Raw genomic sequence first — 18058 nt, forward strand, 5'->3', positions numbered from 1 at the left:
AAAGATTATTAGTACATTATCATTTCAATTTCAAAACATAACTTAACGTTTCATTGTTTTCACAAGTATGGTTGGATGAAGCATCAATTCATGATCTCCATCAATAACCTTGACCTATTTTGTCTAAAGCATACTTTAAAACATTCATAATTTCTTTTTTAATATGATCTCGTGTAGTGGCTGCATGGATATAAGTGCAGTATCTAAGCCATCACGGATACAAAAAAATTAAATCCCCCTAGAATATTTCATACTGATTTCCATTTTCTAAACTTTTAAAAAAATTGATACTAAAAAAAATTTTTTAAAGAAGTTTAATCACTATATCTATAATCTACAAATATATATATTTTTTTGGAAGTCTCCATGAAAATACTGAAAAGTTTTTAAAAAATTCAACAAAATTTGAACATTCTGATTTTCATAGACAAGTTTTGAAATCCAGGATTTTCTAAATTCAGACAACTTTTTGGCTTCTAAATTAATTTGTCCTTAAAATTCAAAATCGTCCTAAAAAACGACACATAAAAATAATTTAAAATAATAATTCACCTGTCACAGCCTCAAACAACTTTAGTTGTTGAGATAAAGCCTTTTCGGGCCTGCTTATATTGTTCTTCTTTCTATATATCCCCTTCATGTTAAACTGGGCCAAAACTTCATATTAAACTGGGCCAAAACATTTACACTGAAAAAAAAATTTTTTTACAGTAGTCAATTAAATATCAAAGAAAGCATCTGAAGTTGCCATAGAAACTATATAATGTTTTTCTAGACTTTGGGGGCCGAATACTTTACAATCAGATAATAAAAGGAAATTTACAAGCTTAGTTATTCAAGAATTAAGGATGTTGTGGGAAAACCTTCTATTAGTTTATGGCAGACCACAATATCCGCAAAGTCAAGGTTTAGTGTTGGGCGAAGCAACTCAACTTTTAAAACATTATTGGTTTATGGTTGAGAGACTATAAAACAACTAAATTGAGTTTTAGATTACACATTGTTTAATGGGGAAAAGATACTGCTTATCACGAAGCTATTAAAATGGATCCATATATTGCTGTGTTTGGTCAGAAACCTAGAATGACATTATCTTCATTAATTTCTCAGGAATTCCTAATAAAAATTACCAATGGAGTTTTCGAAGAAGATATAGAATTTTTAGAGGCCAGTTGGTTCTCGGCTGGCAGTTGGATATACGGCCAATTTTCATCATTTATTCATCATAGAGAACGTTTTTTAGTAATAAACACAAAAAAAAGTCAAAAAGTTTTGACTATTTTTTTGTTTATTACTAAAAAATGTTCTCTATGATGAAATCTGTGTTTTGAGTGATTCTAGTCACAAAAAATCATAAAACTTAGGGTTTTATTAAAAGAACCAGAAGTCCGTGTGTCCAAAAAAGTGATCAACTGGTCGTATGTCCTTTGACCAATCAGATTAGCCAAGACTTTGTTTACGCTGTTAAACAACCGCTAAAACTCTGTTATCAATAAAATGGCATACCATGAAACTACTACAAGCGGCTATATACAGGAAAGTCTCCCTACTTTGATTGCACGGAAAAAAATTGTTTTACAAAGTCCGTAAAACAATTTTCTTGTTTGCCGGACTTAGTGACTTGTATATGATATATGTGGAATACGTTGGGTAAAGTGACCAAAATCCAGCTGCATCTTAACAAAATTGTTTCTACAGACATATTAACAAAAATGTCTATATGAAAACTATACATTTCTAGAAAGATAAATCAGCATTTAGGATATAACTACAGCAATTATTATAAATGAAAATTGCTTGAAAAAACAACGATAACAAAAAGTATATAGATTAGACCAAAATACAGCCACTCTGACCAAATTTCAGCCAGGCGTATGCGGAATAAACCTAATTACAGCCAATATAAAAAACAAGATTTTTACCAATACTTTTATAGTTTGGCATTTAAAATATTTAAAAATTAATTGTATTAAATATTGAATCAATAATTTTTTTAATCCTACAAATTGGCCGGTTGACAGATAAACAATAATTAAAACAGTTTTAGCGAAATTGGATTTACTTAAAGTTTATTTAGTTTAAACATCAATTAAAAAATGATTGCTTAACTTAATACTAAGCATTCATCAATAAATAAACTTGCCTAAACTTAATAAGAATGCCTAAACTTGTAAAAAAAATATGTTTTCAGGAGATGAGTTGCACCACCTTGTTCATGGGCAAGAAAAAAAAAAGTTGTTGGTAACATGTAAAACATGTTGGTAACAAGTAAAAGGAAACTTTTTTTTAAATAAAAATAAAAACAAACACCAAACTAGGTTTAGTACTTTAAATAAAAACCTGTTATGTGTAAATCAGAATAATTAATGTCAATAATAATCTATTAATATTTGAAAAATACCAGACGCGTACAAGGAATAAATTTGGTATGTATAAATACAAATGATATTTAAATCAGGCTCGTAGCCTGATTTAAATATCATTTCTTTAAGTGAGTTCCAAGAAGAAAACTTTTCCTTTGTGCAATACAAATTAGTTCTCCGAATTTCGTCGAAAAATTTGTCATCGAATGTGATTTTTATTGATTTTTTCAAAAAAGTTATAGTTTCAATAATTTCAATCCATTCAACTTTACAGTTAAGTAAAAACCATTTAAAAACTTCAACCTGATTAAAGTGACGCGTTCACTCATCTATATACTCTAGACAGACACTGTAAAAAATGTCTACTTCTTTCAGAAATTGATTTTTCAAATGATGATTACTTTCTTCGATAACTTGCAAATGCTGTCTTACCATGAAAGCTAGAAATTTTTTTCTTTTCTAGATTTTATCTGACCTTTCAAATTCTATAATACTACGGCAACTTCAGCAGCAAAAATATCATCTTTCTCAATTGTTTTTCCGTGTTATAATAAACATTGGCTTGACTGTGAACAAAAAACAATACTATTTCATCCATTTAGTTATTGAAAAAGTCAAATAAAAATTTCGGACAATTTTCTAAGTTTAAAAAGTATGATCATAGTGGCTGATATAACTTTTGTGACTTTTGTGTCTATCTTTGTTGTAACTTTATTATGGATTTAAACCTAATTTTCAGAAAGTGATCCAAACCAAATTTTCATGAAAGTGAAAGTGAAAATGGTACTACAAAAAAAGCTTATAGTTTAAGTCAATATACTTATACTAAAACAAACTAATTAGTATAAAGATGTTATCATATCAGTTTCACTAATTTTTAGACAAGTCCGGGACCTTGAATTTGGGCATTAAAAATTCTGACCCTAGACAATCTTACTCGAGACCTTATTGGACCTCTTGACTTAACAAAACTTCTGGCTGGCTGAATGAAACCTTAATTGATATTGCACAAAGATTGCTTTTATATCAGTTTTCTAAAATATATGGGTTACAAAGTTTAAAAAGTTGGGTTTTGTGCATTTTTAGTTGTTTTAATTCAGGTGGTTTTTCAGAAAGTAACAGTTTTATGCAAATGATGTTAGAAAATCATATTAGGTGCTTCTAAGATGTTCTTCTGAGACGATGTTGTTTCACATTCAATGTTGTTTCACATTCGATTGTTGCTTTACATGCAAAGTGTGTTCAGTTTTACGATTCACTCTTTAATAGTTTAAGTAAAGATGATGCAACATTATTAGTACATGGAGCTGCTCATAAAAATGATTGCGATCTTTTTGTAAGAAGAAATGCAACAGCTTTGTGTAGCCGTATCAACCCAAGTTTAATTACTTGGAAAGATTATAATATGAGACAACATTACCTAAAATTTATTGAGAATGGTAAATTAATGATGTTTCCTTTAATTACTGTGTTTGACTGTTTTTTAGACTGATTTTCATAATTGTCTTATATGAGTCTAAAGTTATATAATTGGCTAATTTAGGTCAACTATTGCTTGTTTATATCTAACTGTCATCAGTTATTCATTTTATCAACCAGTACTATTGATATAAGATATAGTTGATAGGTACAGTTATTAAAGTCAGTTCTTTATTTACATAAATTTGTTGCAATTGCAGTTAACTATAACTACTATTATTACTACGACAGAAGTATTTAAAAATTATTAATTTTATTATCATTAATTTTTAATAGATATTTGATCAACTTTTTATAGAATTTTGTGACAGTATAGTCTATTTTGGCATGTAGATGCCATTGTGTGTTTGCTGGGTAGAATTCATTTTGTACATCAATTTATTGACATATATTGATCAATACATTTATTAAGTACTTTTCTGGCACAAAAGCAGTTTTTTTTTTTTGATTGGGATTTTTATGATACTATTTATGTTATAACACTAAGCTACTAAAAATGTGCACAAAATTTGAACATTCGAAACTCGCAAACAAATTCGAATATTTCTGCAGTTTGAAGTTAAATATATTCACTAGACATTCTTATTTCATAATCTGACACTGATTTTGGCAATTAAAATTATATAAATAAAATGGATGGAATTAAAGAAAACGACGAACGAAAGCTTATAGGAAACTTCTATTTAGATAAAATAGACAAAGGAAAAACATTTACAGTGTATCATTCTATGCAAATGAAAGTTTCAAGGCGAACAACTTAAAATATTATTAAAAGAGTTGACGATAATATTGACCTTAAAAGAAAGTCGGGAAGCGGCAGAAAACCATACAAAATGGACATAAGGAAAATTACTTCACTCATTAACAAGGCTGAAAATAAAGTTGGAATCTCCAAGAGAAAACTTGCATTAAATTATGGAATTCATAGAAGTTATGTTTATAAAATTTTTAACATGCATGGACTTAAATATTTCAAAAGAAAGAAAACACCAGAAATCTCAGAAATAATTAAACAAAAACAACGACTGTTAAAACTTTTGAAAACTTTTTTCGACCATCAAATGAGTTTGAAGTTATAATGGATGACGAGTCTTATTTTACTTTGAGCAGTCAAAACACACCAGGAAGTGATAGCTTTTATAGTCAAGATAAAGACAAAACTGAAAATAATATTAAATATAAGTTTAAATCAAGCGAAAGTTTTAGTATGGATTACAATCAGTAGATTTGGTAAATCAAAGTAGGTTTGTAGTTTAGTATGGATTACAATCAGTAGATTTGGTAAATCAAAGTAGATAAGTAGATTTGGTAAATCAAATGAAAATCAAAACCTTTCTTTGCAATTAAGAATAATGCGGTTGATACAAAAATATATTCCAAAGAATTCATAGAAAAGAAACTTGTTCCCTTTATCAATTCGCATCACAAAAATAAAAAAATATATATTTTGGCCCGATGGTGCAAGCTGTCATTATACAAAATTAACAATTGAAACTTATAAGAAGTTTAATATATCCTATGTTTCAAAGGATAATAAAATTATCTTGTAAAATAATCGTGTACTTCATTGTTTTTTATAAAAAATGCTTGAAAAACATTCATTTTCTGTAGTTGAAATAGTATTGTGTAAAAATGTAAACACTTTCATTTAAATATTTTCTTTTACACATAGCCAGTTTAATCTAGACAACATATCATTACTATGTGTGAACCAATCACATTTCAAGATCGTTCTCATAGCTTTGTTTTGTAACTTTTGAGCATTTGAATTTCGATTTTCATTTGTATCAAAGAATAATGAAGTACTATATTTAAAATGAGGTGCGATAATTGTATTAAAAATTATTGTTTTGGTCCATCTAGTCAGATACCTACCAATTATTATAAGATAACCAATCGCCTTTGAAATTTTAGCTGCAGTATAGCTAATGTGTTCAGAAAAGTTCAAAGTGTAGTCAATTTTAATACCCAGGTGTTTTACACATTCACTGAATTTAACTATTACGTTTTCGAACTTGACATATCTGTTCGGATATTTTTCTTATTTACTTATTACCATTTAGTTTCAGTCCATTTTCAATAAACCAGACATAAAGTACTTCCAATTCATCATTTAACTTTATATCAGTTCTTCAAAATTTTTACCTTCAATGTAGACTAATGTGCCATATGCAAAGAGATTAATGTTTACATATCGGGTAGCACTGCCAATATCATTCATGTATATTATAAATAACAGGGGCCTTAGTACTGATCCTTGGGGCACACCAATCTCACAGGGTTACATCAATTGATAATTGATCACCAATTCTTACTCTTTGAGTTCTTCCTGTTAAGTAGCTTCTATTGAAGTACTACTCCTTCCACTTTGTAACACTTTAATTTTTCAATTAATATTTTTCTATTTATTGTTTCAAATGCTCTCTTTAAGTCTAACATAACTGTTATGATGAACATACCGCCATCAATTGCTGCCCTCCATTTTGAAATGAGTAGTTGAACTGCTGTTTCAGTAGAGTGATTTTTTCGAAAGCCAAATTGATTTTTATTAAATAGCATATTTTCTTCAAAATAAGTAGACAACTGCATATGTATACATAATTAAGAACTTTTTCATACACTGGTAACATATTTAGTGGTCTCATGTCTTGTGGTAATTTGAGTGATGTCACTTTCTGAATGGGTATTATAGTAGATCTTTTCCAAGTTTAGGTACAAAACCTGTTTTAAAAGGTAAATTAATTGTTTTCAGCAAGTTTGAACCAATGACTGGATATACTTTTTTTTAAACTCGTACATTTATATTTTAAATTGGTACATTAATATTTTAATATTTTTTTTAATATCAAATTTTCTTTTTTTATCTTTAAAATCATTTACTATTTTATCAAGTCGATATTTAGAAATTTCTTTAAATTTATTCATTCCACTAAAATGCTGTGATGTTTTTATGTGAGCAACAGCGAGATAGTTGTTTAATTTTGTTATCGATTTTTCAATATCAAGAATACTCTGAATGAGAAATTCATTAAGTTTATCTGCAATCGATTTTTTATTTAACTCATCAAATGTGATATCTTCCCATATATTAAATTAGTTTCAGTAAAAGTTTATAAGGTCTTCCACATAGCAGCACTGTCATTTTTAAGCATATCAATTTTAGTTTTAAAATACTCTGCTTTCAACTTTCTCAATAAGTCGGTTTTGATATTTCTAGATTTTTTATAAACTCTGTATTGTTTGAGAATTTATTTTGTTCACTTCAAGTTTTCTCTTTGTTTTAAATTTACTCCACTCAAGACTCGCTTTTTTAGTTGCTATCAACAACTTTGGACCACTCATCCATTTATAGTAAGAATTCCTATTGTTATTTGAAATGATTTTTGTTTTTACTACTGTGTTTATAGTTCCTCGAATACTATTAATTAATTATTCAGCCATTTCATCTATATTTAGTTTCCTGAATTCATCATCTTTTTCTGCAAACTTGAATATCAACTATTGATTTAATTTTTAAAGTCTATTTTGTCATATAATTTAATTTCTTTGAAATGTTGTAGGTTATTCTTTAAATGTGAACTATTTGTTAATTTGTATTTGTCAATAGACACAAGCATTTCATGGTCTAAAATTTTATGAGATTCATTTTGAACAATTTCAAGAGGTAAATTACTTAAAAATAGGTCGATTACTGTACTAGTTGTTGGAGTAATTTTTTTTTTTTTTTTTTTGTTATTATTCTTAAGGCCAAAAAGGCCACTAAAGATGAGGAGGCTACTTAATAGTGGTTATAACCCTCTCTCAATTTTATAACTCCGAAACACGAACCTTGACGAACAAGGTCGCTGCGCGGAGAAACAAATTGAGCGCGGTACTACCAGGGACGTGGTGGGGATTGAACTCGGAACCTCTCACTTTTGAAGCGAGCGCTTTACCACTACACCACTACCGCAACAATTCTTGATGGTATAATTTCATCGTTGATTACTTTTAAGTTTGATTTTCTTATCACATCAAGAAAACTTTTAAAATATGGTGAGCTGTTTAGATTTCTAAATGGATTAATATTAAAGTTAAGATCACCCATGACTATAATATCTTTGTACTTATTTTCAATCATGTTGATCCAGTTTTGATAAAAGTTTATAAATTCGATCTCATTATTTTTTGAAGGTGATCTATATATTTATTTATAACTTGAAGTAAAACCCTTATTTTTACAATAGTTTGATATCTTCTCTGATCAAAAGTGTACATCCCTCAGTATGCGTGCTAGAAGATTATACACTTCTGGAGGTATAATGCTCAAATTTAATTTCACAACCCAAGTATATGTCAGTCACATGTGTTTCAGTTAAACCAATAACTTCAGGTTTATATTCTAGTAAATATTTTTCAACTTCACTTTTTTTATCAATAAGAACATCAATATTTACCAACACACATTTAAATTCTCTAGATTCTCTAGGTAGATTTGGTTGCTATTGAATCCTTGACTTAACTTTCTCTCTTACGTCATTGAATATTGGACATTGTCTTTCATGTGCAAAGTGGTCAAATGGATAATTAGTGTTGTTTTCTTTATTAAATCAACAGCAATTAACGCACAACTTGTCTTGATAATCACAATTATAAGACTTGTGGTTTCTTGCACAATATGTACAGGTAGGTTCATTATGTTTGCAATTTTTTGAAATGTGCCCATAGCCTTGACAGTTGTAACAAATAATGGCATTTATATGATCACAAATATGAACTACCTGCCAATTCATAGATAACTTGAAATTTCTTTTCTCCGTAAGGTAATTTTTTGTCTTTTCATCTGCATAAAAGATGATCAGTTCACTAGTTTTGTTTCTGATGAGTTTTCTCATAACGATGTTTAGTGTAACATCAGATACATGTAATAGGATTTCATTTTCTTCAATAATTTCTTTCTCGAGTTGTTCATTATTTTCATTTAAATCTAGACTCATTATTTCTATAGACATCTTTAATCTTCTAAGCTTCTTACTATTATCTTGATCATAATTATGCATGACCACTTTGTCATCTATTTCCTTATAATATGCTCAGCTAATTTTTTCATAAGTTCACGATTCTCGCACAGAATCACTATGTCTCCATTGAGTTTTTTCTTAATTTTATGAACATCACTTTTTAACTGTTTATTTTTTACACTATTAGTTACAAGTTGGATTTTATCATATCAGTTTCCTCCATTGATCCCTAGCTCCTCTGTTACAACAAAAAAGGGACAATTGCTCACCTTTAAGTATTGCTTTCGTGCTTCGTTCCTTTAAAATAATTACATCCCTATCTTTTTGACTCAAAACAACCAGCCACAAAGAGGGGTTAGCTTTAACTATTACCAAGTCAGGTTAAAATTCACGTTCTCCATTGTTGGATAAAGTTTCTCCCTTTGACTCTAATGAGTCACTTTGAAATTTATTTAGCTCAACTTTAGGAAAATTGTTTGAGGTCCCCACTGATCCACAATCCTATGATTCACATATATTGAGTGCAGCAAATTACACAAATTGAGCGCAATAAAGATGCAAAAACTCTAATATTTGATAACTGGCCGGATCCTGGTAGAGGCAAGGCGGCTTATTTGTCTAAAAAATGCAATGCCATGGTTATCTTTTGCATCAACATTCAAGTACTACTTGAATTAGTTGCGCATTAATTGTGAAATCAATAAAAAAATGTCTCGTTTGCTTCAACTTCTTCAATGACCGCGTTACTCACCAATGGAACGCACTACCTAACAAAGTTGTAAGTGCTATCAGTGTCAACTGCTTCAATGAGTCAGTGTTGACTAATCAGCTACCATAATAATTACAACGCATCATCTTCTGTGGAACCGAACACGAGCTAGCATGGCTAACTGTTCATTGGCGTACGGAATACGCCCGGTTCCGTCTAATTCAACTACAACTAAACCCTATTTTTTTCGTAAAAAATATTTTATAATAAATTATAACGATAGATTTTAAAATTTTAATTATTTTTATCATGTGCATATTTATTCCAAATACTAAAGTTTCAATCTCAAATACAAAAGCTAAGCAGGTTTCACATTATCAGTCATTGAAACGTTTTCTATTGTATAAAAAAAAAAAAAAAAAGGACAACGGATCATCCTACGCCCTTTCAAGCTTGGTGCCTGGTTTTCTCTCTCAAAACAATATTTTAACAATACAGCTTTATTCAATGGAAGTCCTTACGGTCTTATCACAGAGCACCGCGGGAGAGCATTTAACAGGAAGTCTATGTCTCCTTCCGTACCGTTGTCGTTTGTTGGGCTAGAGCTGGCGTCGAACCTGGGTCACTGGGTTCTGAGCCAGACCTCTAACCATTGCGCTACGGCTGCTCCAATTCTATGCTCCAGATCCATTTTTTGTTAATAGCAATAGCTGGAATATGTATTGGATCTGAGCAGGGATAGCGCCAGCATTTTTTGGTTTTTGAGATAGATAACTTCCAGACATGGAGCAAACTCCAAACATTTATATATTTATACTTATGTCAAATAAGGATGCTTTGCAGAAAATTGCAATGATTGGAGCCTGGGAACAAAAAAGCCACAAAATTTTAGCCCTTCCCCTGCCCAAACTTGAGAGCAACAAGTTGATGAAATATTTTTTGAACAATTTTAACTTGAAATATATTCATCGATAAATTTTAAATTTTATAGTAAAGTATTTTAGAGTTCAAAAAATATAATCATATATAGTTTAAACCCTCTTTAATTTGAGGGGGTTGAAAATTTTATATGGTCATAATTTTTGAACGCTCAGAAATTATACTATGAAACTTAAAATTTCTCGATAAATATAAATCAAATGCAATACATCCAATAGCGTAATCTCTCAACAATCATTTATAATAGATATAAAAAAATTGTGTAGAGGCTTTTTTTATACCATTTGCTTAAGATACAATTGTACCGGTTTCATTTTCAATTAATTGTTCAAACTTTACATAGAATTGTAATACCAACCCAAACTGTTTGGGCTTTCAGAATAAAAAATTGTTGTAGTGGTACCATTAACACTATTGGATTACCACTACCACTACACCACTACCGCATAGTGGTGTAGTGGTAATGGTAATGCAAGTGCTCTACAATTATCGCATGGTAATTATAGAGCGCTTGCCTCATAAGCGAGAAGTTCCGAGTTCGATCCCCACCACGTCCCTGGTAGCACCATGCTCAACTTGTTTCTCCACGCAGCAGGAGAGGGCTGTAACCATAGTTTAACTAGCCTCCCTGACTGTTGCAGCCTTCGTGACCTTGGGGAGGTGAATGAACATTAAAAAAAAAGGATATATCGTTTCGCTTCTTTTTCGCATTTTTATGCGCGGAAATATTTTTATGAACTCCGGAGCTACGAAGTCAATTTAATAAAAGTCAATCATTTTAGGTCTTATTTACACTTTATATTGGAGCTTTAAATAATGGAATTTAAATTAATCTTGAAAAAAGTGATAATAACGTAACTCTATATTATATAAAAATAATTTTTAATAAGGATAATGTGAATATACCATTAACAGAAGTTTATAATTTAATTTAATAATAATGTTTTTTTTTTTTGGATCAATTTTATTTTAAGTGCTGATTGTAAATGGAAACTATAATCGATTAAAAAAAGTATAGTTTGAATTTTATAATTTTATTTTAAACTCTAGTGAAATTAAAATTTTATATTTGTATTTCATAATATATTAATTTTTTGAAAAACAGATTCAAAAATCAGTGAAACAAGTAAAAAAAATAAAATAAACTAAGATGGAAAAAAATTTGTTTGATACTCAAAATATAGTCACTGATGTAATAAAAGAACTTTGTGATGCTGTTGAGAGTGATGTTGTTTCATTAAAAAGAAGTTTTAATACTACTGAATCTGAAATGTTTTTATCAAAAAGAATTTGTTCAAAAAATGAAATAAAGAATAAAGCAAAATGTGATGCAGAAGAGCATAATACTTCTGAGTTTTTTCATAAAGGCATTGATGATACAGAAATAATAAACATGTCTGATTCACAGATAATAAAGAAAAAAAATTCTTTGGCTGCCAAGTTGAAAAAAAGAGGTTTGCGTAGAAATATTCGTAAAGTAATTGGCGATAAGCAACTTGAGTTTACAACCCAAACTCTACGAGAAAAAGAACTAGCAAGACTAAACAGATTGGGTGCTCAGAGTTCTTCTAAAGAATTAAATGTTGATGTAAATAGTAAAGTCTTATTTGCCCAAAAAAAAGTTCTAAAAAATTATGCCGAAACTATTTGCCTTGACTCAGACAGTGATGATCAAATAGTTACCAAACCCGTAACTAAATCAACAGAAACAATTTGTATTTTGAGCACTGATAGTGAAGAAGAGGAATATAGCTCTGATGTTATTTCAAGCTCAGATAGAAAACCACAATCTGAAATATACTATAGTGAACTGGGTAAAGATGTTAAACTTTAATATATAATATAAACCTCCCAAATCCGATTCCAAAACCAATGTATGTACTTAAAAGGGATTTCTACTCTGTTTTTCCAGAAAAAGAAGAAAAAATTAATGATGATGTAAAGTTTATTGGTGCCCCAACCAAATCCTTAATTGATATAGCAGCAACTCCCTTGCATGCTCTGCCTAAATCATTCAATGTTTGTATTAAAGCACTCATAGCTTCCTAATTAAGTATAACATCCTATTACCGATCTAAATATGCTTTTAATACAATGTATTTATATATATATATATATATATGAATATATATATATAAATTAGTAAAAAACACTTATCTAACTTTTTCTTCTACTTGAAGTTTTACCATTGCTGGATCATCAGGAAGAGTATATATATATATTTTTTTTTTTTTGTTATTTCACCTCCCCAAGGCCTAGAAGGCCACTACAGATAAGGAGGCTACTTATATATATATATATATATATATATATATATATATATATATATATATATATATATATATATATATTTATATATTTATATATATATATATATATATATATATATATATATATATATATATATATATATATATATATATATATATATATATATATATATATATATATATATATATATATATATATATATATGTATATCAGCCCTCGAATTAGGGTCGGCACTGGCAATGCTGATCTTAAAGTGTTTGAGATCGACAAAAATCGCTGACCTTGATTTTATATTTTATGGTAACCCCTTGTTATCAAAACTTGTATTTATATACAACCCTTGGAGTTATGTTAGCAATTTGGTTGGCATTCAGCAATGGCGACCTAACTGTGACCTTAAAATGTTTGAGGTTGGTAAAAAATTGCCTACCTCATCTCTATGTTTTATGGTAATCTATTTGTGTCAAATTTTTTTTGCCGACCTTATGCCGACCTCTAACAGTTTGAGGTTGGCAATTTATTGCCTACCTAATTTTTTCTAATTCCGAGGGTTGTATATACTAGTTACCCACTGTACCAGGAATTACCTAAATGATAATACCTTTAATAGAATATTACTCAGAGTTTCACATGTTAACACAATCATCAGGCGAGTACTGTCTGCCAATCAAGAACATCTTAAGTGCAATATTGAATTTTCTTAGTTTGGTATATGATTCATTATAAGATTAAGCACCTGCAAAAAAAATCAATGAAGTCTTATATGAAAGATATTTGGTCCTAAAGTCAAAACGAATATAGTAAAACATTAGCTTCTTGGCTGAATATTAAATAGTTTTTTGCAAAAATCTCAGAATCTTGAATTTCTGCACTTTGGGTGTTTTAAATTTGCAGGGCAGAGTAGTAAAAAGTTAATTTGACTTGTTTGTTTTAGATCATTTGGGGCAGAAGTTGTTTAGTAGTTAAGTTTAATGTTGATAAGTAATAAGTTGTTATTAGTTATTTACTGCTAATAAATATGAAACAGCTAGACATTATAATGGTTAGACAGGGTACATCAACCAATAAACGTGGAAACATTTAGCATTAAATAGACAAAAAACCAAACACTTTTAACTGACTTTTTCTGGAAATGTAGATATTTGCCTAAAAAATTTAAAAGACGTTCGTTTTGTTGTTTTTTATTATAAATGATATGTTTACAATTTAAATAGGACGTTAGTTTTGCTGTTTTATTTTAATTATTTTATTTAGAATATAAAACATTTGTTTTGTCATTTTATTTTAAATTTATTTAAACAATTATTAAATTACCAAATGGTGGCAATAGCACATATTTTGTAAAAAGTCTAATAAATATAATAACTTTTTTTCAGCTTCAACAACATGTTTCGATTATACAATAATCATTTTCAAGTATAAACTTTTAAATACAAAAACTATTTAAAATATAGTGAAAACATACATAAGTTTTATTTCTTAGTCAAACAAAAGAAAACATGAAAGTTATTTAAACCAATGTCATAGAATAATGGAAAATGTAGATAATTAGTGTAACACGTACATCCAAATAAATATTCTCCAAAAAAACCTCTACCCGACTAAACTAATTGGTTGCGTTTTAAAAACTTAAACAGACCAAGTAAAAAAGAAAATTAATAAATTATCAGTTCCTCAAAAATAAATTACTTTAAAATGTTTTATATTGGTTAAATATCAGAAAAATTTTAAAACAAAATAAATGACTTATGCAAAACACATTGTAAAACTCTTAATATTAAATTGGCATTCTCATCCTTTAAAATTAACATATATTTTTCAACAAAAGATAGAACTCCTCAACATCTCTGCTCAACATCTCAAATGTCATATATAAATTTATGTATGAAAGTTGTAATGCTTGTTGTTATGTGGGTCAAACGACTCGACATTTGAGTAAAAGAATTGAGGAACATTTAAAATTACAAAAAACTTCTCATGCAAATCAACATATTTATTCAAAAACTAGTTGCTTCAATGTAGCCAATGAAGACTCTTTCAGTATTAGACTAGGCCCAAACTTTGTATCACTTAAAAATCAAAGAAGCATTACACATGTGGGAAAAACCTGATCTTGACAAACAGGTTTTTAATTACACGCTATCACTCCAGCTCTAATCGACATTTTCTGTTACTCTATGGCATTTGTTTTACACTAATTATCTACATTTTTCATTATTCTATGGTGTAAGTATTCACACCTTTCATGTTTTCTTTTGTTTGACTAAGAAATAAAATTAATGTTTGTTTTCACTTTATATTAAATAGTTTTTGTATATAACAGTTTTATACTTGAAAATGATTATTGTATAATCGAAACATGTTGTTTAAACTGAAAAAAATTGTTATATTTACTAGAATTGTTAAATTTAAACAAAGTGTTTATTTTTTTGGTTTTATTTAAATAATTCTATTTAGAATTTAAATAAAACATTTGTTTTGCTCTTGTGTTAAATTAATTTGTTCAGAATTTAAGTAGAAAGTCTGTTTTTTTGTTTTTATCTTGCTTATTTTATTTTTAGAATTTAAATAAAATGTTTGTTTTGACTTTTTATTTTAAATATTTTATTTAGGATGAACATTTGTTTTGCCATTTTTTTAATTTTTGTTATTTTATTTAAATCTTAAACAAAGCTTTTATTTTTTCGCTTTTATTTTAATAATTTTTTTAAATTTGTTTTTCCGTCTTTATTTCATTTATTAAATTTAGAATTTAAATTAAATGTTCATTTTGGTGTTTTTTTTTAATAAAAGTATTTCGATTGAAATAAAATGTTCATTTTGCCATTTTTATATCAATCATTTTATCTTAAATTTAAGTTTTCTGAGGAAAAATTTATTATTCTGAAGTCGGCAAAAAACTGCCACGCTCAGACACATTATGTCATATTAACAGTTAGGTCAGCATTGTTGTATGCTGACTCTTTGTTTTCTTTCATTGTTGTATGCCAAAATTTTGAGGGCTGTATATATATTTTATATAAAAACTCATCAGAAATACATTTCTGATGAGTTTTTATTGATGAAGCACAGTGTAAAATGAAAAAAATTTGATAAGCGATTTTCTACTAATTTATTATTGTTTTGTTCTTTAAAGAACATTGAGCACTCTATTTTGTAGAAAACATTTAAAATTATATATATATATATATATTTATATATATAGATATATATATATATATATATATATATATATATATATATAGGCCATATATATATATATATATATATATACATATGTATATATATATATATATATATATATATATATATATATATATATATATATATATATATATATATATATATAAATATATATATATATATATATATATATATATATATATATAAACACACAAAAATATACATAGATATAAAAGTATTAGGATAATATTTAAATTATGAAATTTATTACATGAGCTATGTATATGAATGATTTTTTATTAAAGTCTGATGATTGCGGTTTGAACACATATATAAACCATAGCATTGTAATGTGTTATTATTTAATGTAAAAAATAAATTATAACAAATTCACTTGCTACACTTGTGAAATGATCCTTCCTAACTGTGATAAGTAATACTTCCTAACTGTGTTTAAAAAGTCTTCATAGCTAAGAAAATGACTGAAAAATATAACTTTCATCATAGTCATAGTATATAACTAGTCATGAAACCGGATCTTGTATATTGTTAGATGATCATGCACTAGATACAAGATCTGAGTTTCTAGACTCTGAGTTAGATGATCCATTTAGCACCAAGAAATATGCTTTTTTGCAATCTAAAATAAATAATTTTGAAACCTAACAGGATAAAGAACAACATCAGCTTTCTTTTAGTTTTTGCTAAATTGTGTATCAAGAGTTGCATCCTTGTGCTTGGCGTTGAGGTGATGAGTCACCTTGCGATATTTATATAGTTTCCTACAAAACAAACACATAAATATATTTTCTTCACTTAGGATAAATTAAATTGGGTAGCCTAACATTTGAGCTAAAATTGAGGTTTCCAACAAATAGCAGCTATAACAGCATCGAATTTATCCAAATTATCTAAAATCTGCGTCAAAAAAAGTCATTTAAAAAGTAATTGATGCACTCTCAATCCAGTCACCCAAAAAAGTTAGGGCAATTTTACAAAATTTATAGATAATGGCCCGCATTTTCAGACTAGTTAAATACTATGAATATGCTATATGTTTTCATGCTTTTTTTTATCAGTGAAACCATATCTGTTAAATTAAACAATTTCATTAGGAAAACGCATTAGAAAAATACCTTTTTCATTGGCATCAACGCAGGTTTGAGTGTGTAAATATTTGTACCTAAGCAAAATTTGGCTTCTAGCTACCAGTGTACACCAAAGATTTTGTTCACCATATATGGTGTGATCTGCCTCTTATATTTTTTAAATGCAACGTGTTCTATGTAGTTTACTCTGAATAGCAATAATCTTTTTTAAATATCAGCATTTAGCTAATTTCTGGTACTGCAGGTAACAGCAACTAAGATATTATAAAGCTCTAGTTTATCTATTGAGCACACTTTCAAGTATACAAAAATATACATGATAATACAAATGTATTTACTTAGTATTTAAATATATACACTTATGTATGTGTATATGTCTGTGTATGTTATGTTTAAGATGTTTACATTTTTGTTAAATTTAGGACTTCATACAAATGATCTTTTAAATATTGGCGGAGTGCATGGAAATATTCTTGTTAACGTAAATCATCCATCTACTGATCCAGATATACTCATACCAAAACATTTGGAAAATGTTTTGAAGCCACATCAGGTTTTTTAAAGTTTTGCAAAAATGTTTATATTAGATTAAATTAAATTAAAAAAGATAAATATAAAAAAGTGTAATAAACTATTTAAAAATGGGGCAGCAATCTTTTCTTTCATTATTCTTCATTTTTTTCCTCTTTTTCTGAAAGTTCATATTTCATTAATGTAACAAAAATATGGTAACAATTTGTTACAAAAATATGCTATAGTAGGTATAGTAATATATGCTATAGTAGATATAGGTCGTATCGTATATCCATAATTTTGAACTTTGATAATGTTATATATATTTTTTTAACATAACATACACAAACATCATTGATTGCATCGTTTTATTTGTTGTTTTTGAGCATTGGATTTTTGTTACGACCGTCACAACAAAAAAAACATAAAAATGCTGGTAAAACTTCAAGTAAAAACTATGAATTTCAGCATGTTGTAACATCAATATGTTAG

The 18058-nt window shown here is 28.1% G+C and overlaps 1 protein-coding gene across 2 annotated transcripts in view; it reads left to right on the top strand.

Moving 5' to 3' along the window:
* Positions 1 to 11315: 11315 nt before the first annotated feature.
* Positions 11316 to 18058, top strand: part of LOC100203008 (helicase ARIP4) — a 72585-nt gene continuing 65842 nt past the window's right edge. Inside the window, exons 1-2 of one of the 2 annotated variants that reach the window (XM_065800823.1) lie at positions 11316 to 11502; positions 17476 to 17606. Coding sequence is in view for 1 of the 2 variants with exons in the window: in XM_065800822.1 (XP_065656894.1) it covers positions 11641 to 12304; positions 17476 to 17606 (795 nt within the window). In the remaining variant the exon portion in view is untranslated. Of the gene's footprint in view, positions 11503 to 11538; positions 12305 to 17475; positions 17607 to 18058 lie in introns of those variants that run through there. The other variant, XM_065800822.1, reaches the window with a different exon arrangement.

This window comes from Hydra vulgaris, chromosome 07 (genome assembly GCF_038396675.1).
Source record: "Hydra vulgaris chromosome 07, alternate assembly HydraT2T_AEP".
Taxonomy (NCBI): Eukaryota; Metazoa; Cnidaria; class Hydrozoa; order Anthoathecata; family Hydridae; genus Hydra; species Hydra vulgaris.